This window comes from Cervus canadensis, chromosome 29 (genome assembly GCF_019320065.1).
Source record: "Cervus canadensis isolate Bull #8, Minnesota chromosome 29, ASM1932006v1, whole genome shotgun sequence".
Classification (NCBI taxonomy): domain Eukaryota; kingdom Metazoa; phylum Chordata; class Mammalia; order Artiodactyla; family Cervidae; genus Cervus; species Cervus canadensis.
Window position 1 is genome coordinate 29,931,430 of NC_057414.1, and position 27,268 is coordinate 29,958,697.

A 27,268-nucleotide genomic window follows, 5' to 3' on the forward strand; every position below is an offset into this window, starting at 1 on the left:
CCAATAGCTGTTTTTGCCTTTATGGGCATGCTCACTTTATTTATGTATTTATTTTTGGGGGGGCATGCTCACTTTAAAAAATTTTTTCTTTTATGCAAGGAGAGTTAATTTCTGCTGTCCAGCAAAGTGATTCAGTTTTACATATACGTACATCCTTTTTCATATTCTTCATCTTGGTCTATCACAGGATATTGAATATAGTTCCCTGTGCTATACAATAGGACCTTGTTGTTTATCCATTCTCTATGTAATAATTTGCATCTGCTAATCCCAAACTCCCAGTCCATCCCTCCACTTGGCAACCACAAGTCTGGTCTCTAGGACATAGTCCCTTTTGATCCTTGTAACGACCCTATGCTGTATGTACTCTTCATTTTGGAGAGGTGAAGAAACTTACCCGAGGCCAAGAGGACAGAAAGCGGAAAGGCAATGATTTGAACCTTATCCTGTTTGCCTCCAAAGTTCATAGAGTTTAGCTTCTGTGATCCGTTGCCAGTTTGACACATGCACATCCATAAAACTGAGGCTCCAGAGTCAGTCCATCTACAGAGGACTGTGCAGGTGGTGGTGGGCTTCCCAAGTGGCTCGCTGGTAAAGAATCCACCTGCCAGTGCAGGATACGTGGGTTCGATCCCTGGGTCAGGAAGATCCCCTGGAGTAGGAAATGGCAACCCACGATAGTGTTTTTGCCTGAGAAATCCCATAGACAGAGGAGCCTGGTGGGCTACTGTCCATGGGGTCGCAGAGGATCAGACACGACTGAGCAACTGAGCAGGCAGGCAGTAGTGTTTGTCTAAGTGACCCCCTCTGCTCTAGACGGGTCTGTGGCCTCCCTCCATCCTCCACATCCTGTCCTTAGGAAGGCTCAGCCCTCTGTTCCCCAGGTAAGAGTCCCTGCCTGACTCTGCTGGCAGGTGGCCTGGGTAGCAGGCGGGCAAGGGAAGGTGAAACCAATAGGTTCTGTTTTACTTTTTAAGTTTGTTTCTCTTGGAGTTTAGTTGCTTTACAATGTCGTGTTAGTTTCTGCTGTAGGACAGCGTGAATCAGCTGTATGTATACACATATCTCCTCCCTCCTGAGCCTCACTCCCACCCGCTCCCAACCCACCCCTCCAGGTCCTCAGGTCCTCAGAGAGCACCAAGCTGAGCTCCCTTGCTATATAGCAGGTTCCCACTAGCTCTCCGTCTTACACATGGTGGTGCATATACGTCAGCGCTGCTCTCTCAGATCGCCCCACCCTCCCTGAGCTATCAAGATGATTTGATTTTTTTTTTTAAAAAAAAAAAAAGCTCTTGTAGCTCAGTAGAAAATAGCGTATTCTTTGACTCAATGATGCTTCCTTCTGTACATTTTTATGCTTTCTCTTCTCCTCTCTGGCTCCAACTCTGGCTGTATTTTTCATTCTTTTTCACTTACACACATAAATTACACACACTTAAAAAAAGTCTGATGAGGGGATGTGTTTCTACAAAACACAAAGAAGGGGACATTTTGCAAGGTTAAAAGGGAGTCGTCAAGAAAGGCTAACTTCAGGCTCCAGTTTCTCCCGAATAGCATTTCTTGTTATTTCAAGGCTGATTGACTTATAACTGCATCCCCAGCCACCTCGCATCAATTCCTTTTATCAGCTCAAGTGAGACTTCCTGTGGACTGGCCCAGCTTCCTGATGTATTTCCTTTTTCCTTTGGCAGAACAAAGAAAACCGTAGCTCCAAGGATCCTTGGAACCAAACATCATTTAGCACTGAAGAACCTGTTATTTTAAAATTTTCATTCTCAATGTGGAGGCGGTGTGCCTGGCTTTGGGTTTTTTACCCCCTCTGGCGCTACCCCAACTCACCGCCCTGTGTATGTCGTCGTGGTGGACCTCGGGTACAACTCTCAGGGGTCAAGGAGGCACTCGAACTCATCGTAGTTGTAATTTAATTTCACTCCAAGAGGGAAGATTAACCCATTCTCCTCCTTAAGGCTGCCCGAGCACCTCCTCCACCCCATACACACATATGCCTCCAGGAGTCACATGAAGACCTCTGTGTATAGGGTTTATGTTTTTGTCACCCTAATTCAACATAATCTGTCAGCAAAGAAACTCTCTTAATTAGAGATGTCAGCCTATCTTTGTTTGACATTCTAACTCTAGAAGCATGCATATAAGAAAAGGAACTTCAAATTGTATCCCAAGGATCACTGGCGTTAACTGAAGAGGAAGTTCCAGAAATTGGGATAAAGGTGTTTCTTCCCTCTTTTGCTTAGAGGACTCCATGTTACCCATTACCACTTGGTTTCACCTCTTACTCTACACCTTATTTCTGAAAGGGCTTTAGCTTAATTCCCGGTAAGCAGAGAACACTACTAAGAGAGCTGCCTGGGGACATCCTGGTGATCTAGTGGCTAAGACTCTGTGCTTCCAAGGTACAGGCCCCAGTTTGATCCTTGGTCAGGGAACTAAGATCCCACAGGCTGCACAAAACAGTCAAGTTAAAAAAACGCTGCTAGTATTTGTCATATTGCCCAAGGCAGACATCGCACATTGCTAACTGAATACCCACCCTTGAGACTGTTAGAACACAAGAGGCCATCGTACCAAAGAAGTATCTAGGTTTCAAGGTGTGATGTGTTTAAAGATGAGAACTGGACAGCAGAACGCAGGTATCCATTCCCCAAAGCCACACATTTCACGGTAAGAGTGTTTCCACAAGCAAAGATATTAAGCTTCATTGGATCCACAGGCGAACCTGCTTTCTTTGCCTTTCCGTCTTACTTCCTGGCCATTGTATAACTCTCCTGTGGGATCAAACAGGGCACTTTCCATACGAACCATTGAGGCATCTAAGCAGTCATGCAGCCACTCAAATGCAGCCTTTCTGTTTGCAAAGATCACTGATTTGAAATGGAAAACAGTTGAAACTGCAATGTAGCTCCCCTGACAAAAGATGTATTTTTCAGACAATGGAAATTATCACGGACAATTCATATTGATTTTGCCCAACCCAATACTCAGTGTAATCATTTCTAGATGTAAATGCTTTGAAGGGGTGATCTCAGAGAGGAAAATCACTCAGAAACTATATGGTATGAAGTGAGTGTGTGAGGTTAGATAGGGGCTCAGTGAGGATGCTAAGCCTCACATAACCTGCTTTGAGGATGCCAGGAGAAAAGGGCTAAAATTTCTGCACTGGTACAGAAAAACACGAGATCTTTCTTTTCCCAGCTCTGCCACCAGCCCTGTACCTAAGTCTGTGACCAGTCAGGAATCTTAGGGAACAAAGACCCATGCATTATCTCTCTCAGTCCCCAAAATGCTATCTGTAGAAAACCATATACATACAGTCCACCTCTGGTACCACCCTGTGCATTGGCTCCAGAATTCCAAAATCAGCAGATGCTTAAGTCCCTTACACTTTGCTGTCCATATCTGCGGCTTCTCCATTCGGCGGATTCAACCCACCACAGATCAGAAATACTATTATAACACATGCGCGATCAGTTGCATATAGGGATGAGGAACCCTTGGAAACAAAGGACAGACTGTACTGACCTTGGTTTTCTCTACCATAAGAGTATATTGGGGGCAACAGATATAGGCAGTCTTGATCAAATAGGGTCTTTGCTGCAACACAAGACTTCCTTTGAGATCAAGGACTTGAGGGACACCTGTACTTTTTGCACTTTTCAAGAAAGAGGAGAGAGAAGGGGCAGACTGCTTGTCTGGAAATATGCTTCAGGAAACTTGGTGTACAGAGAATTTTCCCAGGGTGCCTCATGGAAGAGGCATTGAGGCATGTGGACTTGCCACTCTGGGCACCGGGGCCTCTAAAGTCCTTGGTTCTGCAGATCTGTGGTTCCCGTTCTACTTTCTGATCTGTGCTGTTGTAAAGGGAAATCGCAGTCCTCCTTCTCTGCCTTCCCAGAGTTTGCCCTGCACGGTGTTACAGGTGAGCCACGATCAGTCAGTGGGGCTGGGTTTGGATCACCTTGAAATTAATCATTTCTTCTCATCCGTTTGGACTGGGCAGGACCTAGATTCTGTTCCGCCCAGAGCACCTTTTTAAAATACTATTTAGGCCCTGTGTGTATTTCATGGAAAATTTCACACGCCTGTTTTTGATTCACTTCCAATTAAAGGCTCAAAATGCTGGTTTTGTAAGAGTGCTTTGATGATTCAGATTCTTGTTGGTTGATCTTTTTTTTTTTTTTTTCTTTTTCCTCCTCAAAGTCCACAGAAGTTTAATAAATGTTGCTCAGGCATTTGCATGCTTAATTGTTCAAAATAATTGGAAACAGGAGAGAATGTTTGCTGTATGTGCACAAAATGAGGATATTTATGAGCCAGATGGCTTGGTGAAGGTGACTCTTATGGGAAAATAAGGAATATGATGGAAGGTGAACACCTTGGTGTCCCCACCACTGGGAGGGCAGGGTGCTCTGAGCTCAGTTCCTCCGGAATGGTCAGGGGCGTGTTACGGGAAACACAGGAGTCCCTCTTAATGCAGCCAGTCAGCATCAACAGGCTATCGGTGGGACAGTCAGTCTCATGAGAGATGGACCAGCTGGACTGGTGTTCCAGTGCCAATGCTGGTCCTTCTGATTGGAGGCAGTCCATTGTCTGCAGTGACAACAAGCGCATCCCTCACCTCCTTCTTCATACTCATTAAAAGGCCTTGATGATGAACCTACCTGCACACACTTCTGCACTAAATGCAAAAGAGACCGACGCAGCAGGCCCCCTAGGAGCTGTGGAAGCAGTCCCAGGCTCTACCTGTGTACCGGTCCCTCTGAAGTGCTGACGAGAGCACGGGGTATCGGGTAATCTGATTTCTGCTCCTGGCTTTGCCTTTGGCTGGTCGGGTGACACTGGACAAGTTTCTCTCCTTTTCTTAACTTCTCTTCTCCATCCACCCAAAAGGATAAAGAAGAGGAATAGTCAGTTCTCTCTCTCTTGGCTTTGGTGAAAATCTGGCCTGCTAGATTGCTTTGAATTTCTGGAAGAAAAGCATTAATTGATTACTGCCATTTGCCAAGCAACTCAGCGACTCCTTACATGGTGCTTCTTGTTGTCAATTATAAAGCAAGCATCATTTCCAATTCAGAGTCTTATTTGGACAACTTATTCTCTCTTTATTGTCACAGGCTGGTTAGCCCTATTAAGCCGGAGTTACACAGAGTAACTTCGTGTTCGCACAGTGTCACGTGGGGATGTGGTGTGGGGCTTCTTGGCTGAGAAAGGTGACAAAAACCTTTATTCTGGCGGGCAGTGAGATGCTATAGTGTTTTGCAGATTACCATGATGCTGGCAGAATGGCTCCTGTGCAATTCAAAGTGTGAAAATCTAGGTTTGAAAGCAGCTGATTAGCTGTGTGATCTTGGGCCAGATATTCTCTCATCTCCCCCCTTCCTGTCTGTAAAATAAGACCAGTCATAAGTAATATGAAGTTTGCTACCTGCCATACTGATCAATAATAAGAATCAAAATAAGTGTGGAGGGAAAAATACTTTGTAAAGAGCTATGGGCTTCCCAGGGGGCTCAGTGGTAAAGAATCTGCCTGCCAAGCAAGAGACATGGGTTCATTCCCTGGGTTGGGAAGATCCCCTGGAGAAGGAAATGGCAACCCATTCCAGTATTCTTGTCTGGGAAATCCCATGGACAGAGAAGCGTGGTGGGCTACAGTCCATGAGATTGCAAAGAGTCAGACATGACTTAGTGAGTAAATAGCAATGTAAATACTGGTTACTATTATCTTAGTTATTATTCTCATCCAGGTGGATGTTTGAACATAACAGGCTCCTCTGTCCATGGAATTCTCCAGGCAAGAATAGTGGAGTGGGTTGCCATTCCCTTCTCCAGGGTATCTTCCCGACTCAGGGATGGAAGCCATGTTTCTTGCATTATCGGCAGATTCTTTACTATCTGAGCCACTAACTAGGGAAGCCCTAACCGATAATAAGTGTTGCTTAAATGGGGTCCATGGGTTACTTTTTTCTGACTTTCATGGTTCCCAAGACTTACTTTCATTTGGTGAAATTCATCAGTTATTTATTCATATCTTTTTGCCAGTAGAGACACTCTCCCCTATGAATGCACCAGAACAGACCAAACATCCCATATTCCTCCTCTCCCCCTTATATCCGGCCATTGTTCTCCTTGTGAAACTCCCATCCCCATCAATGGGGGTTTTACGTAAAACCCGATGGCAGGATGTGACTGCAGCTTCAGGAATTCCAGGCTTGTGCTGCTGATAAAGAGTTGTGTCCAACTGAAAACACCAGTGAAACAAAATTCCCTTGTCCTAACTATGGTACTCAGGTTTTGTTGTTTAACTTCTGTCTCTGCCTTTAAAGAATCAAAAACCCTCCTAGAATATAAGCCATGTATCTTGTACCACTTCCCCTTGTGAATGGTTTTTCGATGCTCATCTAGTGAGCAACCACTGCCCCCACCACTTGTCCACCTGTACCACCTCCTCTGTCTCCTCCCTGTTCTTGTGGGAATGCAGGACCAGGCCTGAAGTGGGTTGACTCAGAGGGAGCTAACACTTCAGCCCTTCCACAGGCTCCGCTTTACCTTCCACTTCCAAAAAGAAGAGTCTTCCAACCTAGGAGGAACTGTAGGACTGAACGCTCCTGACCAAGGCATCTGGATTGGTTTGGAATGTGATGGTTTAAGTGTGAACGTAACTGAAAGCTTAAACTGACTTGAGTGTGAGTGAAGGGGGGACAGTGTGGGAGAAGTCATCTACTTTGAAGATGGTCCTCTGCTGGAGCAGAAGGCAGAGATGATGGTGGCTCTTCCTCCAGGTATGGAGACTTGACAGGCAAGCTGTATCTTTGTTCTCATCCTGCATCAGTAGCATTTTAGGAAAGCTTGTCTCTCTCCCTGTTACACTACACAACCAGTATGACTGTGTGACCAGAGGTGGAATGAAGGGGAAGAATGTTTACCCCCGTTCTACCCACACTGGGGCAACTAAGTGATAATGAGACACACAAAAAAAGGAAAATGAAGTTGGCTCTTTTCATTTAAAAGGCTCATCCAGACATTTAGGATTCTGATGTAAAGCTTCTCCTGACATCTTTTTCTGAACGTGTTGAATTAGGTATTAGGGCTTTCTTCTTAGCCGACAGAATTGGGCTTTCAGCGTCCATAGGGTGGACACTGAGCTGCTCAGACGTTGATCTATTTAGTTCTTTAGGAACCACAATCCAGCTAAGATCAAGCCCACCGCTTCTTTCTCCATGAAAGCAAATGACCACCAAGATCTGTAGGCTGTATTGAGGACTATTCTGTGTTTTTTGTACACCAATACCACAGAGTAAAGGTAAAGAGATTCGAGAGCATCTCAAATACATATTTCAAACTATGAAGAACATCTCACACATGGAAATTAACTCAGCTTTGCAGAAAATTTGTTTTGTTCGACAGTGGTAATCTATCTTTGGGAGGTTAGATTGTATAAAGATTTTCTAGACACACTTAATATCCTACCATCTTAGCTATGTCCAATGTCTTACCTAAATATGTTTTAGATTTGGAAATAGCTAATTAACACGTTCTCATCTTTTTCAAGTAACTCTAACATTCTGGTTTTAAATTGATTTGAGTGAAAGGGAGAGAGAGATTTTCCTGGGCTGTAGAAGACTTAAATATCTGCTTTTGGAAAAGACTGATGCATTGGAAACCTCATGAGAGATGTGGTTCTTATATAATTTTTAGGATAAGAGATTTGGGAAACTTCATTCATACTTCTTAGCTTTCTTAACCTGATCTTAAAGGCAAAGTGGAAGATTAAGCAAACTGTCTTCATCTGGGATGTCCAGTAGAACTTTCTACAAAGGAGGTACATGCCCTATTCCGCACCATCCACTATAGTAGCCACTAACCTAGCTATTGAGGTAGCTTCTGAGGCCTTGAAATGTGGCTGGTGCCAAGAAGAACTAAGTTTTTAATTTCATTCCATTTCCTCCTAGTTAATCTATATTTAATTCACATGTGGCTAGTGGCTCCCGTATTAAACCATGCAAGTCTGTATATTTCAGGTCAAAAACGGTCTTAAAATCTGAATTCAGTTGGAGAGTGTATTTATGTGAATTATTTTTGTTTGAGTCAGCAATATGTTGGTCCACATAGAGACTAACATTTCCATTGATTCTTATGACTGACATTAAAGCAAAATCAAAGGAAAAGTGGATGTCCATCTTTACCCAGGTATTACCAGTGCTGGCCTGGGGCTGGAACTAAGGCTACCATCTAGTCTGTCGGCTTCATTGCCAATTCTACACTGGCCTTTAAGAGAATAATGTCTTTTCCCATCTATAAAATGGGTGCACTCGGAATCTTTCACCGGGATATTCACAAATGATTAAATGTATATAAGGCTTGTCAAAGAAAGGTGTGGGCTTTTCCGGTAGACCTTTTCATTGAAAATGACCTCAGCCACAGGGAATCCTCCAGAGCATGGTGATTTCATTTTCCTCATTTGTACAATACTGGCATGACGATCAATTGTTTTTAAGGTCATTTTCAGTTCTAATGCCTTGTCCTGCCATGAATATATGATTTTCTCTGACAGCAGATTCCATTCTTTTAACAGAGACTTGGCTTTCTGAGTTCCAAGATTCATTGTAAGTAGATTTCTCCTTAAGTTTAAATGTGAGCAAAAAGACTTATTTAGCAAACAGGTAGGTAGAATGGTGACTTTGAACCCCAGTGTCCCTCCAGTGCATGTTCCCTGGACTTGCATTGCTTTGTGATGTCCTCAGTTACCGGGACCCACGTGCTTGAGATGTCCAAGATATGGAGCAATTTCTCTCCCGCCTTCGTGGCCCTGAATGGAAAATCGATCAGATGACATGCTTTATCTGCTGTGGACTTGGAATGACCGTGAGGAATAAAAACCTAGTTCTTCTCTGGGGAGATCTGACCTCCTTCCTAAGCCTGATTTCTTTTTTCTTTTTTCTTTTTTTGGCTGTGTGGGCTCTCTCGTTGTGGCTCACAGGCTTAGTTGCCCCACAACGTGTGGGATCTTTAGTTCCCTGGACCAGGGATTGAACCCACACCTCCTGCATTGGAAGGAGAATTCTTAACCGCTGGACTGCCAGGGAAGTCCCCCTAAGGCCTCTTCCTGAGCAGAGCTGTGGTGGCTTTTGCTTTGGAGGTCTTCAACTGGAATCACTGAGAAGGTTCATCCTGTGTCTACCCCTGAATCAGTCATGTGCATTTCTGAGCTGAATTGTTTAAAATCAAGATGGAGAGATGCCACAGAGAAAATAGAAGAGAGCTCCCTGCAGGCTAACTACCTGATGGTTTCAGGGGTGATGAACCACTGTGGTCCTGCTTCTTTCTCACACTTGCCCTCTAGAAAGGAGAAAGTATAGATCAACTGCCAGGCACCTGTGAATGCCCAATTTAAGTCTTGAATCATCTCATGCTGATTATGTATAGAATCCATCAAGAGTCTGGTATTTTCTATGGCTCATGCATTTTCAGAAAAATCTCTGCAGTTTGAAAGCTTCCATCCTTGTTCTTTTCAGATTGCATCTGGAATAAAGTAAAGATGTGTGTGCAGAATATAATTCTGTGGTGATAATTCAGTGACCCCTGGTACATCATGGCAAGCATTGAAGTGTGGGTTTTTCACTGTTTGCTGTCAGCTTCTTGAGGGCAGACACCCCACCAGTTTGTCTTTGAGACCTCAGCTCCTGGCACATAGTTGCATATTTTTTTTTATAACTTTTTATTTTATATTGGAGTAAAGCCAATTAACAATGTAATGATAGTATCAGGTGGACAACAGAGGAACTCAGTCATATGTATACATTTGTATACATGTGTCCATTCTCGCCCCAACTCCCCTCCCATCCAGGCTGCCACATAACCTTGAGCAGAGTTCCTTGAGCTGTACAGTAAGTCCTTGTTGGTTATCCATTTTAAATATGGCAGTGATATTCATGTATGTATTGAGCACTTTCTGTGTGCCAGGTCCTGGGATACAGTGGTTAGAAAAAAGACAGGCAAGGCAGTTTTTGGTACAGAAATTGTAGTCAAGGTGGGAAAAGAGACACTGAGTGTGTTATAAGGGCAAAGAGTTCTGTGAAAAAGGAAGTAGAAAATGCTTCAGGAGCGTGTACTATGGGGACCTAACCAGTCTCAGAGGTCAAAGGTTTCCCCAAGGAAGTGACATTTAGGCTGAACCCTGAACGATAAGCACGAGTAGGCATGAAGGAGAACAGGCCTTCGAGCAGTGCTCGCAGAATGAATGAATGAAATGCTGCCTTCCTGCCGCTCTGCTACATTTAGTGCCTCTAGGCATTGTCTGTGGGTCTGTAAGCCATTTTCTTCAGTAAAGGCAAGTAAAGTGAATAAAGAATATCCCAAGAGGACAATGACGTTCAAGGTTTCAAAGACATGATCAGAGTAGTATTTGAGCACATAGAGTTCGTTTGTACTGGTTGACAGACTTTTAAAGAAAAGGGTATTTAAGTGGAGGATTGATACATTTTGAATATGCAGTGCATCCAGAAATGTCAAGGGCAAGAAGATTCTGGAAGGCTTCTCTCCATCTTTGATGATGTCCACAGCGTATGGGTTGGACTTGTTCCCAGCCTGGCGGACCTCTCACTGGCAGATAAAGCTGCTCTTGGGCACACAGGGTTCTGGAAGTCGTGCTCACCGGCCTCGGTGTGAGCTGCCCCCAGCCCTTCAGCAGGTCCTGGATCTCTCATGCTTTGGTTTCCTCAACTTCAGAGCAAAGAGATTCTGCCAATGATAACTTTACCTCGAAGTGATGTTGTAATAAAAATGGCTGCAAGTGCATTTTGCAAGATCAAAAACAAAGAGAAGAAAATAAAAACCCCGGCTGAAGATGCATGTTATCTATATCGAGTGTTTGCTAGAATTTGAGAGAAAGCCGTCTGGTCTAAAACTTTACAGAGGTTAAGAACTGGGATTGGCTTTTAAGGTCTTTTCTGGAGTGGCTGTGTCCTCTACCTATTTATTTACTTTAAAACAACTTTCCAGGAGGTTTCAATAATGTCAGTAATGATGGTGGGATCTTCCCTGGTGGTCCAGTGGCTAAGACTCAGCAATCCCAGTGCAGGGGACCCAGGTTTGATCCCGGGTCAGGCAACTAGATCCTGCATTAGCAACTGAGAGTTCTCATGCTGCAACTAAAAAAAGATGAAGATGACAATAATAATAATATTAACTGAGTAGTTATAGATGAGCCAGGCACTGTCCTGAGCCCTTCAATGCACGTTAGCACTTCATTTCCACCACAGCCCGTGGGTTACATCTGTCATTAGACTTTACCTAAGAGGAACCAAGTGCAGAAAACTTAAGTTTCTTGTCAAAGTTTATGCAACTCATAGGGTCTGTCTGATTTCAGAGACTTTACTCCCTACATATGTGAAATATTTTGAACTTTTCAGAATCAGGGCTCAGGGTTGCTAAGTGACTAAACATATACAATTAATTATTTCTGCCCCAGAATACAAGAGTGTTAACATTAGCAGTTGATTTTTGCAATTCCTTTGGCCTTCTGGCGTTCCCACATGCCTCCACCCCTCTTCCTAACGACTCGAGCAGACCTCCGAGGTGACAGTGGTTCAGTTCCAGGCACTGCAGTAAAGTCAGAATCACCATAAAGCACAACACAAATTTTTTCAATTTTTCTTAGGAAGATTGCGTTTATACTTTAGTCTGTCAAGTGTGCCACTGTATTGTGTCTGAAACCCTTCATCAAAAAATATTTTATTGCCAAAAATTGCTAACCAGGATCTGAGCCTTCAGCAAGTTGTAGAAGCAACATCAAAAATCCCTGATCACAGATCGCAATAACAAATATGATCATGATGAAACCGTTTCGAATATTGCGAAAATCGCCACTGTGTCACAGAGACACAAAGCGCTATTGGAAAAATGGCACGGAGAGACGTGCCTGACATAGGGTGGCCACAAGCCTTCAGTGTGTCAGAAATGCAGCCTCTCCGAAGCCCAATAAGCAAGCTATGCCTGTATTGCTCTTCTGTTGTTTAAAGGGGAGAAATATTTTCCGAACTTGTTCAAATACAAATGAACTGCCTGAAAACTAGCAGAAGCAGTGCTGAAGAACAGACTGTAAGTAGAGAGTGGGGGATTCTAGTCGATGTTTTATTCCCACGATCTTAAACTGTTTCTGAGGGTCTTTTTCTTACCTCCTCTATCCCCCTCCCCATCCCGTTTTCGTTGGATGCTACGGAGGAGAACACATTTCTAACCTTCTTGAAATGGAAACAATAGGATTTGCCTGTGCTACTTTTATTTCCCCGCTGGGGAATCTGAGCGATGACCTGATTGAATTCCACCCATAAAGGTCAGGCTTTGAATTCGAGGCAGAGGAAAAAGCGAAGAAAACATTTTGCAATGATACCCCCTGGGTCCCGAGCGTGGAGGGGCCTCTGCTCCATGCACTGTGGTCTGCTGATAAGGATAACATGGATGACAAGCGGAACATTTCCAGGACAAAGGAAATTCCCTGTTTCATTGTTTAAAGGAAGCCCCGGTCCACTCGGGAGAGCCAGGTTTGGGGCATAGACACAGATTTCTCCGCCTCAGGGACAGAAGAGGCAGAGAAAAGCCAGGAGTGCGGTGGGAAAGGGGAGCAGCCCAGACCCTCACGTGCCTGCTGCTCCCTAATTTCATCTGGGGAGCACCGGCGGGGTTGGAAGTCAAAAAGGGGTCATTGAAGTTTATGGCATTCGTCGCAGCTCAGAGCCAGACTGTTAGTGATGGGGGCGCGCAGGCTGGGAGAGTTAAAAGCCCAAATCGTACAATGTGGCCCATTGAGGAATCACAGAAAAAGCGCTAGGAGATTTAGCGAAGCTGATCTGGTTTTGAGTTTAAATTCTGGACCTCCTTCTCTCCCCACCCCCTCCAAGCCAAAATGTCAGCGAAGGGCCTGGTTTCCCTTTATGGAGTGCAGAATAAACAGATCTACGGCTGCAGGAGAGGGGCCCAGTCCCCCAGCCCGTAATGCCAGAGCTGGGGGTGGGGGGCTGTGGGGAAAAGCAGTTATTCTTCTGTCTGGTTAGTATTTGGCATTGACTTTCATTTTCTCCAACCTCTGTTTTCTAGAAGCCTGCCCGTACGGGAAGTACAGGAATAAAGAGAAGCTGATCTGGGCTGGGGGTGGGGGGGTTTCTTGCCAGACTTCAAAGGAGGTGGACTTTTGGTTTTCTGATAGTTCGGGGAGGCATTTGCAAAATGAAAACTGCTTTGGGGAATTGAACCCAGAGACGGAGCTCTTAGCCGTTGGCCCGTCCGAGAGCCTGGCTCTGGCCCTGACGGAGGCCAGTGCTGGGCCTTCCCTCTGTCCCCTCCCGGCCTCGGGAGCGCGCCGAGCCCTGGGCATGGTGGGGTCAGCTGTGGTTAGCCTGGCCGCAGGACTCTGCATTCCTTTTGGGCTTTGCTTGGTTTGGGTGGGTGTGACCACGAGTTTACTCTGGAGAAAACTGAGACAAAGGTCTAAATTGGGCAGGATCTCGAATCTAATGACTTGTTTACAGATCCTGTACTTTTTCCAGGGCAGGGAGGAGGAGGGGGAGGAAAGGGCAAGCTGGCCACTGCGGGCACATTATTGTTTTTCACTCTAAGGAGGTGGGATCGTTTCAGAACCCAGCAGGGCATCTCCTGGCAGCCAGTGGGCAGAGCGGGACTCTGTGTAATTTTCCAAGGTGGGGAGGAAGTGGCGGCGGCCGTGGCCTCTGCCCACCAGCTTGGCTTCCGGGGCACAAACGCCCGCCCCTGCCACATGAAAGGCCCCGTGTCCTCCCGCTGCAGCTTCCAGCAATGGGGTGGGGGGAGGGGGGGGCTTGCTCCAAGTGCACCCCAGCCAGGGTATCCAGCAAAGCGTGTGCACCTGCAGGGTGGCCAAGGAAACAGAGCAGGACCTGTGTCAGGATGAAGTGATGCCCGGAAGGCTCTATCGAATGGAAGAGCCGTCTCATTTAAGGTTCTGCTCTAAGGTGGCATTTATTTAATGACGGTTAAGTGTAAGAAATTCCGCTGCCCTCCCCCGAAAATTGCACTGCAGATTTGAGGACTTGTGCTTCTAGATTCTGGCTGTTCTTCTGGAGCTCAGAGGGCCTGCTTGTAAGACAGTTAGGCCCCCAGGGTTTACCCCCGCAAAGGGCAGGGTTGGACCACAGGGCAGGCGGGAAGTGCCTGCGCCCACGTGTGCCCTGGGGCTTTATAGAAACGTCCCTGTTGGGCCCACAGCCACCCACGAGTCAGATGTTGTCGTTAGCATTTTATGAGGGGGAGGCTGAGGCCCAGAGAGGTTCAGTGATTCACTCAAGGCCACACAGCGGCTGTGTTCGCTAGGCTACACCTCCTCTGCAGTGTGCGCAGATTCACAAGGCGAGGCAGGAACCCACGTGTGCCTGAGCTCCGCAGGGTGAGAAGAGGGTGAAGGAGGGGTCTGCAAGGTGTGGCCTGCCCTTCTCCTGGACTGTTTCAGTTGGGTGTGGCTGATTCAAAGCTGCTCTGCAAGGGAGCGGGCTCCAGTCTGTGAGTAGAGGAGCCAGACCACACGGCGCTGCAGATTCTTGCTTTGCAGAAATCTTCCAGATGTTGATGTGGGGGCATCTAAGGTGGTGTGGGGGTGGTGGGAGTGGGGGTGTCCCTGGGACCCTCTAAATCCTCTGGCAGGGAAGCCTCATAGATATTGACTTGCCCAGGGAACTCAGGGATGGAAGAGGACTCCAATTAAAAATAGCATCAGCTGTAGTAACCACCCTTCTGTAAACACTGTAACAGCTAACGTTCACATTATACCCAGTCACTTGGAAACTCTGTGATGCTGTGAACTCATCTGAATGCAGAGAGGTGGCTAGGGCAGCAACTATAGCTGGAAAGAGAGGCAGCCAGAAGCCATCCACTGGGTTCTAATCCCAGTTCCTGCCATCAACTAAAAGGGATACAGAAATGATTCTCCCCCCTCCCCATCTTCTGAGGCTCCCTCAAAGCTAGGGACCCAGGCCCGCTGTTGGTCCATTTCCTTCCCATCCTCTCCCAGCCTGGCCAGGGTCTGACCCACGGGGAGGCCAGGTCTGCGGGAAGGAGTAGGTGGCAAGATTTCTTTCCACTTGTTTCCTGCACCTGGAAACAAGCACAGAGGCCATTATTTGGATGACTTATTGTTTAGAGCTTTTGTTTGTTTTGGTTTGGTTTTTAAGAAACCTTTACAGAAAGAGATATGCAGATTTTTCAAATTTTAATTGTTGTCTACTGCCTGGCCCAGCTGACCACCTCGCCACTGGCCAGTTGCTGGATAAATCTTAGTGGCCACAGACTGTGTTATTTATCTGTATCCCCGTAGGTGGAGAGTCAGTGAAATGGGAGAAGCTGCAGAGCAGCTGAGGTTGGACTCAGTGGAAAATCCAGAAGTGCAGATGTGGATCCAAATTGGGCTGAAAAATCTCATGAGATCAGGCTTTCTTGGACTTCCTGCTTTTCGCCCAAGCAGTATGTTCAACATAAACGAACTTTCGGTATTTTGAAACTTCCGTTTCTGATCTCAGAACCTGGAAGTGAAGAGCTGTTGTGAACATTTCCACAAATTTTGTCATGGTTATTCTGGAGGCCAAGTCCAACCCGGTAATTATGGAGCTTTTGGGCTCACTAGGACCACAACAGCCTGCCAGGACTTCCACAGAGGAGGGGGAAGGGCCCTCTGCTGAAGGGTCCAGGTTGGGGAGATCAGTGTTCAAATTGTAGTCCTGCCACTTCCGGCCGTGACTTAACCTCTTAGATGCTTAGTTTCTTCATCAGTTGGGTGAAGAAAATATACCATTTCATAATGTTGTGAGGACAAAATTCTGTGTGTGTGTGTGCTCTCAAACTCTCCCCTCTTTGTTCATGTTCTTGCGTATGACATGTGCATATATGTCTGTATGGTGCATACTTATCTATGCACCCACACATACCAAACAGAGGTATGTGTGCATGTATGTTTATTATTAATACTTACTTTTACCTTGAATATGTTCCCCTGGGGATCTAGGGCAGCCAGTTTCTGACAGAAGCTCCATGTAGAGGTCAGTGAAATCTCCCTGATTCACTGTCCAGTGGCACCTCACACACAGGTACCGAGGCCTCTGCATGCAGAAAGGATGAGACTCTGTGAGGCCGGAGAAATCTCGGGTGGTGTAGAACGAGAAGTGAGACTTACCTTGCACTTTGGGAGCTGAGTTATGTTCATCACATCTGCTTTTGCTTCTAGGGTGTCTCGCTCTCCTGCAATAAGCTAGCAGGAATGCCAGGCAAATGGGTGCAGAAGGAAAGCAAGGTGTGATCAGAGCCTTGCCCAGGCATCGACTGGAAGGAGCAGAGCTGGGTGGGGGTGTGAAATGAGGGGAGAGACACAGAGAGTCAGGGACTGGAATGAGAGGTGCATTAACCCATCCTATGCTGCTAATCCATTCCCTGGGCAAGCCTACAATGCATAGACTGTGACTTCTTTTCTTCTCTGTTTTTTGGCTTGCATTTTTCTTTTACTCATTAAATGTATTGGTTATTTTTAAATATTTTTTTAAATAGCAATTTCCAAAGTACTACATTATCTTTGTATAAAATTTAGAAAACATGGAAAAATCCGGGAAAATGCCAAAGTGCCTGCAGTCTAGAAACCCAAAAAACAACCTATTAATATTCGGGTGCGTTTCCTTCCAATCTTTTTAGTGCAGACATATAGACATCCATGTCTGGTTTTTGTATAACCAGAATCGTATTGTTTTGCAACCTCCTTTTATTCTCTTTGTATTTAATTATGGCTGTTTCCCTGTATCATCAGGCGTTGTGGTAGGTCACTGTGTCTTGTGAACTGACAGATAAACCCTCCATGAGTGTTAAGTGCTGCGTTTTTGGACAGTATGTGTCATCTTGCTGCTCTTCAGCTTCTGGAGCTGGGATGGTGTTTTATAACAGGGCTAGAGAAGTGCTAGTGGCTCAGTCGTGTCTGACTCTTTGTGACCCCATGGACTGTACCCTGTCAGGCTCCTCTCTGTCCATGGGATTCAGCAGGCAAGAATACTGGAGTGGGTAACCATTTCCTCCTCCAGGGGATCTTCCTGACTCAGGGATCGTACCTAGGTCTCTGGCATTGCAGGCTGCTTCTTTACCGTCTGAGCCACTAGGGAAGCACAACAGGGCTAAAATTCTTTCTTTTCTGTTTTAATAAAATATCCTTTACGGGCTTTAGAAATGATCTCACATGAAGTGCTGAAAAAGGGATGTTGAAGCAGCCACAGGATCCCCCTTCAGTTGGAAATCAGGAGGCACAGGGGCCTGGGTTCACCCCTTTGGGTCACCCAGAGGGAGACTGGATTGAGGACTTGCAGGCCAGTCCAGGGCCCAATCTGACAGCACCAGGACACCCACATCTCTGAGTTTGCTGCTACCACAAGGCTTCGTTTTGGCATTGGCTGTTTGACTTACACAGACGTGAAAAGCAGCCACTAATAACAGAAGAGCTGCCTCTTCCGTCGTCAGGCCCTGCAGTGGCTGCTCAGCGACTTGGCGTCTGGGGCGGCGGCCGTCTGCCACACCTCTGCCCTCCCAGCAGCAGGGTCAGCCGGTTTGCTTGTCAGAGAGAGGCCGAGCCTCCCTGCCCACCCCGTGTGTGCTGGAGGTGGGGGAGGTAGATTTCTGAGGGCTCTTTGTCTGCTGGGGGAGCTAGACCTCTCTACAGCGGGAGCCCCTCTGGCCACCCCCTGCCTGTCCCCCTCCACACAGCCAATGACCTTCTTCTCCTCCAGCCCCTATGAACCAGAGCTCTCTTGGCCAGCCTTGAGAAGCTGGAACCTCCTGGCAGCTTCGAGAGAATCTGTCCTTCCCAACTGGGTGCTGGCAAGTCTGTGAGGGAGAATTTTCTGGGAGGACCAGCAGCTGTGTCGTTTATCCCAGCATGATGCCTTGCAGAGTTGAGTCAGCCAAGCCCTTCATCAAAGCCTGAACTCACATGATCTGCTTTGTCAATCATTCATTCATTCCATTAGTAGGTATTTAGTGCCTCCTGTTGCAGGACTGGACTTCCCAGGTGGCGCTACTGGTAAAGAACCTGCCTGCCAATGCAGGAGACATAAGAGATGCAGGTTCCATCCCTGGGTCTGGAAGATTACCTGGAGTAGGGCGTGGCTACCCACTCCAGTATTCTTGCCTGGAGAATCCCATGGACAGAGGAGCCTGGCGGGCTACAGTCCACGAGGTCACAAAGAGTCGGACACGACTGAGGTGACTTAGCAGGCACGCAGCACATTGCAGGGCTAATAATGGGATGGAGGATAAAACAGCCAACACACCTGCTCTCGTGGAAGACATGAAAAACACAAAAGGAAGCGACTAGAGTCAAAGAGTCTATGATGGGAGTCTCGGAGGAGATACCTCCCAAGTAAGACCCTTGATACTCCTGTCTTCGGTTTGACAGTGGAATCCTGCCCTGAGTCCAGCCCCAGCCTCTCCTGAGCACACAGCTCTTCCAGCCGCTGAGCTGTAGAGAGACCATTGCTTTGGGTAAGATCAGTTATGGGCGGGAAAGGAGCCTGGCTCGAGCACACAGCCCCACAGACCCTTGTGGTCAGAGAGTTCCTAAATGAACTCGAACTTTGGGGGCTGGGATCTGTTTACTCTTGGCACACTGGGATTTCCTGTTTCTAAGAAAATGGGCTTAGATGCTCAGCTGCATTAACCAAACAACATGTTGACGCAAATGAATCTGAAACTTGCCAGCTCCAGACTCTCTAGAAGGTCAGATTTGGGAATGAGGCATTCGGGTGACTTTCCAAACCCTGAGTTCCAAATCAGATGACTCAGACTAGGTATTTATTGGGGGTGGGGGGTGGGGCTCCTTTCCACCCCTTCCAAACTGAACTCCTGCCAAGTGGCCTTCAGGTCAGAGATTCCCTGATCGTCTTGGAGGGAGCATGGGGTGGGGGAACCTTTCCCATGTCCACAGCTGGCCTTAGAAGCGGGTATCCCAGGTAGCTTAGCAGGGATGCTCTGAAAGATCCAGCCCCAACATCCCATCTGCCTGAAATGATCACCATGAGCTGATTCCTTTGAGCCCTGGGAAGCTCGTGTCAGAATGCAACTTACTCATTGACATGACTGTCTGAGCCAACCGTAGCAAGGTCCTGTGAATATGGCAAATCTGGCGAGTTTTGACAGGGCGTGGGGGAGGGCAGGACAGGAGATGATGTTGAGGATGCTTCTCAGAGAAGCCCAACCCAGAGAAGGGAGCGCAGGAGGGGGATGTTCAGACAAGGAGCATAACAGGCTAGCGACACCAGTTTGGTTGAGTGTAGACTCCAGAAAGCCCCATGACCCACCTGGCTACAGGTGGCCCTCACTTGGGGCATTCTATCTCTTCTCTGTGGCCCCCAGACTCCAGCACAGCTTGCAGAGCTGTACCTGATGAAGCTTCTGGGAGAAGCGCTTTCTCTGTTGGGAAAGATTCCACAGTTTTATCAATATTTGAACCAAGGGAGTAAGTAGTGTGGCTTTACATATGAAAGTGCAACTGTGTGAGTTGTTTTTCCTTCTTCAGTCGCTAAGTCATGTCTGACTCTTTGTGACCCCATGGATGACCGTCCTCCAGGCTTCTCTGTTCCTCACCATCTCTCGGAGTCTGCTCAAACTCATGTCCATTGAGTCAGTGATGACATCCAACCATCTCATCCTCTGTCGCCCTCGTCTCCTCCTGCCCCCAATCTTTCCCGGCATCAAGATCTTTTCCAGTGAGTCGGCTCTTTGCAAAAGGTAGTCAGTTATTGAAGATTTATTCCATCACAGAACTTACAGTCATTGAGATATTGCTGGTTACTGCTTCCTGACCAGCGGCTAGTTGGACTAGGTAAAGTTCCCTTGGGAAAGCCCATAGTCCGGGGAATGTGAATGTTAATGCACAAAGTCAATGCAGGAGCATTATTTTGTATTTTGATTGTGTATTAGGTATTGTGAACCATGGTGGGGGAAGTCTCTGAAAAACCAGGATGAAAACATATCTGCTAACAACTGCATACAAGTTCAGAGTAACAGTGGAACTATGAAAGGGAACAGAGGAACAAGAGGGGGATCAGGCAGTGTATGTGGATAAGCCAAAAAGAAAACAGAAGCAAAGGAAAGTCCCTGTGGGTTCAGACTAGTGCAAGAAGGCTTCCTGAAGGAGGTGTGTTGTGATCCAGAAAGGTTCATCTTCATGAGTGTCCACATCATTGGAAATAAAAGGCCAGAATCAACGTCTTTATAAGTGTTGGCGGCCTGTGAGCAGTGATGAGTAGCAGTGGCGGTGGGTGATTCTATGGAGCTTGTACACAAGGGTAGAGATATTTCAGAAGTGGAAATAAAAGAATTGTGTTCCTGGTGCCATCTATGTGCTGAGTACCGGGAGCTGGCATGGTGTGGGAAAGAGAAGGAAAGAAAGAAGAATGGGTACAGGAAGACTCTGCTGGAGATTTCCAAGGAAGGGGTGGATGGGGCCCATTCTTTCTTTCATTAGTTTCATCATCAGACATTTATTGAGCACTGTGTGGCATTGTGAATGCAGTGATGTGTAAGGTGTGGTTCTTGTCTTTGATAAATTCACAGTCTCCTGATGGACACAGGCAGACTCTGAAGGAAGGCAAGTGCTTTCTTTCACAATACTGTGTACTAAATGTCATAAGATACCAACTGAAGAAACACCCAACTCTGCTGGAAATAGCTGGGAGAGTCAGGGAGGGTTTTGCGGAGGGCAACTCATGATGGAGTTGGCTCTTTTAAGTGACTTCAGATTTACCTGGCAGGATATTCCAGGACACAGGTTCGATTCCTGGGTTGGGAAGATCCCGTGGAGAAAGAAATGGCAACCTGTTCTAGTATTCTTTCTTGGAAATCCCATGGATAGACGAACCTGGCGGGCTACAGTCTATGAGGTCGCAGAGAGTCAGACATGACTGAGCACGCACACACATACACACGTATATTCCAGGATGAGGGAGCATGAAGGGAAGAAGGATATCAGTGAGTGTGCCACATTTACAGGGCAGCGGGCAAGGAAGCTGGAAAGTAGCTTGGGCTTGACCCCAGAAGCTATCACTTTCATATCAGATTCCAGAGAATTTGAATTTTATGTCGTGGCCAACAAGAAAATCAATACTTGCTTTTGTAAGGGAGTCAGATCAGCAATATTCATTCAATTCCATTAACTGCATTTATAGGGCACCTACTACAAGCAGAACATACACTGTACTGGGTATTCCTAGCCCTCAAGGGACCCCCAGTAAATCTGGGGAGGAGCAATAGAGACAGTGAGGAAAAGACCACAAACAACTAATTCAAGATTGTTGAGGAAGAAGCACAGAGGTTCTCGGAGGCAGAGATCCCCAGAACCCCACTCAGGCCCGATTTGGAGATTCCACCATTTCTCGTTTCTTTCCTTGGTAATTATCTCCAGGACTCTCCCTCTTTCCTCCAGGAAAATTGCGTTTATTAGCCCCAGAGGGAACTGTGGGGTTCAGATCGGACTGCCAGCAAATGGGGGACTCCCCAAAGCCACTCAGTACAAGTGGCCCAGGGCTATGACTCCAGGCTGTGACTCGAGGTGTTTAGTTTAGATAAAAGCTATAATTAGTTGCCACAAATGCCGGTGGATATGGGAGGGGGGATGGGAAGTCTTGAATGTGAGTAGTTGTTTCTGGGTTCCTTTATTTCTGGCTCTTCTGGTCTGGAGTCTGTGTTCAGCTAAATCCTTCAGTTTGCGTATGCAAAGTAACCCCCTAGGTAGGCCTGAATAGCATCCCCTCCTGGGAAACTCAATCAGGGTCTTCCTGGGACTTCCTCCTCCTTCCCCTTCCAATCCCAGCTTGTACACCATGCTACATCCACACCTTCTCATGTCTTCAAGCAGTACCAGGGGGCTGGCCAGTCCCCTTCAGATCATAACCCACGTCTCGGCCCCTCACACTCACCTGTGACCACAGGCAGTCAGGGGCAGGGGATTCAGACTCACTTCCTCAAATCTTTCCTGCCCGCATGCCCCCAGGGGACTGTCCCAAGAGAAGCCTGCGGGGCTGGCAGAGAAAGGCCAAGGCTGAGCCCAGACCTAGCTAGTGCAGTGCCCGACTTATAGAAAGATGGCTTGTCTTCCCTTTATGTGTTCACCCTCCTTTTCTTTTCTTTTTCTCTTCTTGCTCTCTTTCTGACTTGAGTTGCCTCAGGGCTGGTGGTTTCAAAACTAGCAGCTGCAAACTTATGAAGGAAAAAAAAAAAAAAACCCAAACCACAAAAACCCGTCTTGTGAAAACCGTGTGTGCCAGTCTAAAAGCGGCAGGCCGTGCGGGAGGAGAACCTGCTCACGTGTTAGCCGCCAGGGTGTGGGGATCACGACTGGGTCTGCACTGAGGCAGGACTTGAAGCATGTCCCGGGCCCGGGGGAGTGGGGGACAAGGCAGGAGAGGCCTCTGAAGGAGGGCGGGCTCCACACCGGCTGGGAGCCCGTCAGGAATGACTGTCTGCCTCGGAGGAGCTGTTTGAAACAGCCTGGCTTCCCAGATACAAATCACACCAGCTGTCACCACCACATCACTGATATCTTCCTCCTGAAAACCCAAGGTCCAGCCTCTCTCCTGGGTCCACTCGGGAGCTGGGGAAGCACCTTTACCTGCATCCTGAGTCCTGAGTCCCCTCGCTCCCAGCTAACACCCACTCACACTCACCAGTGTGTTCACACCTTTTGGGACACTTTGATTAAGCAGAAAGGTACCTCCCCTAGCCCAGCCTCAAACTCTGACTCTGTTGCTAGTTTCAGCCTGCCACTCAAGGTAAGAAGTAGGAAGGACCTGACAGGAGATCCTCAGACGTTCTCAGAGGAAATTGAGTCCTGGTCTGGCCCAGGTTTGAAAAAAGAAGTCCTCAGAAGTTTCAGGCTGGACAGGAGAGCTCCTTGAGTGACCTTGACAGGCCTGGGCTACTTCTCCTGACCTCCTGCCCAAACTCCACATGACTATCCCCTTTGACCAGAGCCCAGAGGATGCTCAGGTCATTTGGCCAGATGGCTGGGAGATCTGTGGATGGCCAGGCAGGCCACTCATAGACCTGCAGACAGAGACCACAGAGGCCACCCCAAGAGGCCCACGTGGAGCACACCCACTGCCAGGGTGTGGGGAAGGACAACAGAGGGGAGACGACACAGCTCAATGCACAAGAGCCCAGGGGACTCCAGTTGTGAAAACAAGACAGAGGAATCTAGGGTAAGTGTGTCAGTATTCGAGGAGAAGCAAAGTTGGCGAAGTGATCAGCACTGGGTGGGGTTAATGACAGAAAGCTTCAAGGAGGAAGTAAGCTCTGAGTAGAGGTTGAAGGAGGGGAGGGACAACGGCTGGGCCAGAGGAGGGGGAAGAGGAAGTGTGTCCTGTGGGGGGAGGGCTGGCCTTTGGGAAGGGTGAACGTGCTCTCCTGCTGGTCCTGGGAGCCGGGCCACTTAGGGTTGGACCACTTGGGGTCCCACTTAGAGTTGATATCATTTAGGTGTGTGTGTGTGTATATATATATATATTTTTTTTTTTTTTAAGATTTGTTTTTTTGAGGTGGACCATTCTTGAAAGTCTGTTGCATTTGTTACAGTATTGCTTGTGTTTTACGTTTTGGTTTTTTGGCCACAAGTCATATGGGATCTTGGTTTCCCAGGTGGCCTAGTGGTGAAGAATCCACCTACCAGTGCAGGAGACTTAGGACATGTGGGTTCGATCCCTGGGCAGGCTATAGGGTCGCAAAGAGTCGGACGCAGCTGAGTGACTAAGCACGTATGCACATGTGAAATCTTAGCTCCCCAACCAGGGAGTGAACCTGCACCCCCCCTGTATTTGGAAGGCGAAGTCTGAGCCACTGGATCACCAGGGAAGTCCTATTTGGGTATATTAAGGAGGAAGAATAAGGTTTATAACAACTGACCTGCTGTGTAGCGTCAAAGATGTAGACTTGGGAAGAAGCACATTTTAGCATCAGACAGATCTGGGTTCACACCATAGCTCTGCCGCTGATAAGCTGGGGAACGTCCCAAGCTTCACCTTCCTGAACTATAAAATGAGGAAATTATTTCATAAGGCTATAAGGCATAATAGCCTTTCATAAGGCAACAATGAAATGAGATGAAATAACTTACACAAAGTGCTTGGTTCTGTACTTGGCAAAGAGCAGCTCCTAAATCGATAGTGGTCAGTAGTATATATTTTATAGCTTACAGTTTAGAAAGGCAGCCACCGAAAACTGCTTAAAGTCCCTAGAGTGTAAGGCTTTCAGATTCTTGACGTCACGTCTCAGCAGGTCAGGGCTGTGTCATCCTTTTACTGGGATGAAGTCAGCCAAGCTTTGAGTTCCGGGTCCACGGCAGTGGTCATGGACAGGGCTGACCCATCAGCTTCAAACATTGGCCTGCTGCAGCCAGAGGCCTCGAGGCATGGGTTCAAGTCTGTCTGATTGAGAAGCAGGCACACCCAGCCTCCTGCATGTGTGCTCAGATGCATCTGACTCTGCAACTCCATGGACTGTAGCCCACCAGGCTTCCCTGTCTATGGGATTTCCCAGGCAAGAATACTGGAGTGGGTGATCATTTCCTTCTCTAAGGGTCTTCCCGACTCAGGGATCAAACCCACATCTCCTGCGTCTCCAGCATTGGCAGGCAGATTCTTTACCCCTGAGCCACTTTGGAAGCCTTCCTAGCTGTTTAACAACCAGCTCTCTGATGTACGAAACCTGTTTCCCTGGTATAAACACTGCCACAGTGGCCAACTGCAAGCTGCCAGTGATACTGAACCTGAACCTGGGGCTGGGAAAAGGCATGCGAGGTGAGGTCTCTCCTTGTAACCCTGGACCAGCGTCTGCCTCCTCCTGCGGCTCCGTCCAGACGCGGGGAAGGACGCCCCGTCCTCCAGGCCAGCCTGGTTTTGCTTCTTGTTTGTTTGTTGAGGGTGAGCGTTAAAGGAAGAGAGCATCCCTGCTGTCTCCTCCATCCTCCCCTGGGTAGAAGTAAAGACTCCCTCCCAGGACCCACTTCCCCTTGGGCCACTTCCATCCTGACTAGCAAGTTCACTTTGCTCACAAGCCAAACAGGACAAAACAAGCCAAGGGCTCTCTCCAGGCGGCCTTCAGCTCTGCTTTAAGAAAGACCAGCAGGTGCAGCCCCCAGACCTACCACCCTCCTTCTGGGAGCTGCGGTCCTTCTGAGGTGGAGTGGCCACCCCAGGAGCAGATGAGGCTTCATGTCCTTTAGGAAGTGGCCGCAGCATCTGCCTTCTCCCTCTGAATTATCCAGCAGCATCCCCACAGGCTTACGGAGCTGCAGGAGATCTCAGGGATGGTGTGGGTGCCCACTCACTGACTGCCATGAGGGTCGGACGGGGGCGAGCCCCTCAGATGGGGCATGTTTGCACCCCACGCTCCCTTTCTGGCCTGTGCTGATGTGCACACATTTTCCTCAACCATTTCTTCCTCATTCCTGTGGTCCCTGCGGGTGTGAACTCCGTCGGGCAAGCCTCGTCTTCTTTGTGTGTTCCCCACAGCCACCCAGCACAGCGCTAGGCAGACCGCTGGACTAGCTGATGAACAGATCTGCTCCTATTTGGAATGAAGGAACTGACAGGAGTGGTGGGAAAAGGAAAAAAAAAATCGGGGCAGCTTCCCTGGCAAATTCCATCTTTGGATTCCCTCCTTCAGTTACAAGAAATATTAATATCTTATTTCTACTCCCTGTTTACCCCAGTGGGTATCACCAACTTCACCTGAACATCATCAGCTGGGTCTGTACCACCTACACCATACTGAGGGATACAGCATGCCATGTAAAACCAACCACAGTCAGTGAGCTCCCTAGCTGGGGAGTGGGCTGAGGGGAAAACCCACGACTCCCCAAACCTCTGTTCCAACCACCAGAGCCACGCCTTCTGCCTGCGGCGCTCTCGTTCCTCGAGGTGACCCACGCTGGGCTCCACGGTGATGCAGAGTTGCCGGTGTCCGTCTAGGTCTATAAGGAACTGGCTGGACTCCTGGGGAAATCCTAATGCACTAGAGATGGGCCGCGTTGGTGCTTCCTGCAGCGAGCACCTGCCTTCAGCTGGGCCTCTCGCTCTGTGACCCGGTGTGGATAAGGACACAAAGGGTGCCTGACCAGGCTCTGTCCAGAGGCCTTATTAGGCTCTGAGTTTAGAAGAAAAGAGGGAGGGGGAGGGATTAATAGAGTGACAGGAAGTGAGCTTATTATATTTATAAACAATAAGCCCATGTTCACATTTCAGGTGTCCTGATTCATCTCGCAGGTGGGAGGGAGGAACTGCTGGCAACCTTTCGCTCGGGGCTCCGGGTTTTGGAACAGGATTTCCTCTGCAAGTTGTCGAAGATCAGATAAAAGTCTTAATCTCAGGCACACACAGCCGCAGGCCTTGGGCCCTGCCACCGTGTGCTCGACTTTCAGTAATGAGACTGAACAATGGTTCGGGCCGCGGGACAATTACAGAGGTGGGAAGAGAAATGGGTGAGGCTGGAGGGATGCGGGGCTTCCCGTGGGAGATGCGGACCCGCTAAGCAGGAACACTGCTGCGGTGCAAGCAGGGTCTCTTTTACACCCTTGGCCTCCTTGTGCCAAAGAGAAAGGATACAAAAGAGACACTACTGCCTACTGCCTGTTTTTAAAGGATGGAAACGGGAGACAGTCACTTCTGCTTCTCAAGCTGGTTTCTTCTGAACTGGCTGGAGAGCACGCCCCAACATTAGCTGGGAGGGCTGGGATATGAGGACAGCTTGTAAACCATTCTCCAGAATGCTTGCATTCAAAGGATGCCCCCCGCTTTTTTTTTTTTTTTCCAAAATGCATCGTTAACTTCAACATCTTCTCAGAGAAGGCAGAATCAAGATGTTCAGGGGTCCCTTTATGGAGCGGCACGCTGCTCAGGAGCTCTCTGCTCTACTGACCTCTAAGCTATTCTCATCTTCCTACACAGAGTTAATTCGTGTTGGCCAAGCCAACTGAGTCAGTTTTAGAAATAAGGGGTCATAGCAACATTGATGATCTTGGAATCAGGGTCTGTACTCTACAGGATTCTTCCTGCTCAGAAGTCCCTCTTCTGAGTCTTATTCTCACCACCTCCATTCTGCGTGCTGTGTATGTCTTTGGTTGTGTGGGTACCGTGCTGAAAACTTCACCCATCCTCGCTCATCTAATCCTCACCACCTCATGATCCCCACCTTACAGATGAAAACCCAGGTCTCA

The 27,268-nt window shown here is 47.8% G+C and overlaps 1 protein-coding gene across 5 annotated transcripts in view; it reads left to right on the top strand.

The window, feature by feature from the left end:
- FLI1 (Fli-1 proto-oncogene, ETS transcription factor) overlaps positions 1-27,268 on the top strand; it is a 133,480-nt gene that overhangs the window by 18,524 nt on the left and 87,688 nt on the right. The window contains exon 1 of one of the 5 annotated variants that reach the window (XM_043452695.1): positions 22,287-23,258. The exons of the other annotated variants lie outside the window; for them this stretch is intronic. Within the exon in view, the coding sequence (XP_043308630.1) occupies positions 23,079-23,258 (180 nt within the window). The 5' untranslated portion in view covers positions 22,287-23,078. Of the gene's footprint in view, positions 1-22,286; positions 23,259-27,268 lie in introns of those variants that run through there. 5 annotated transcript variants of the gene reach the window in all.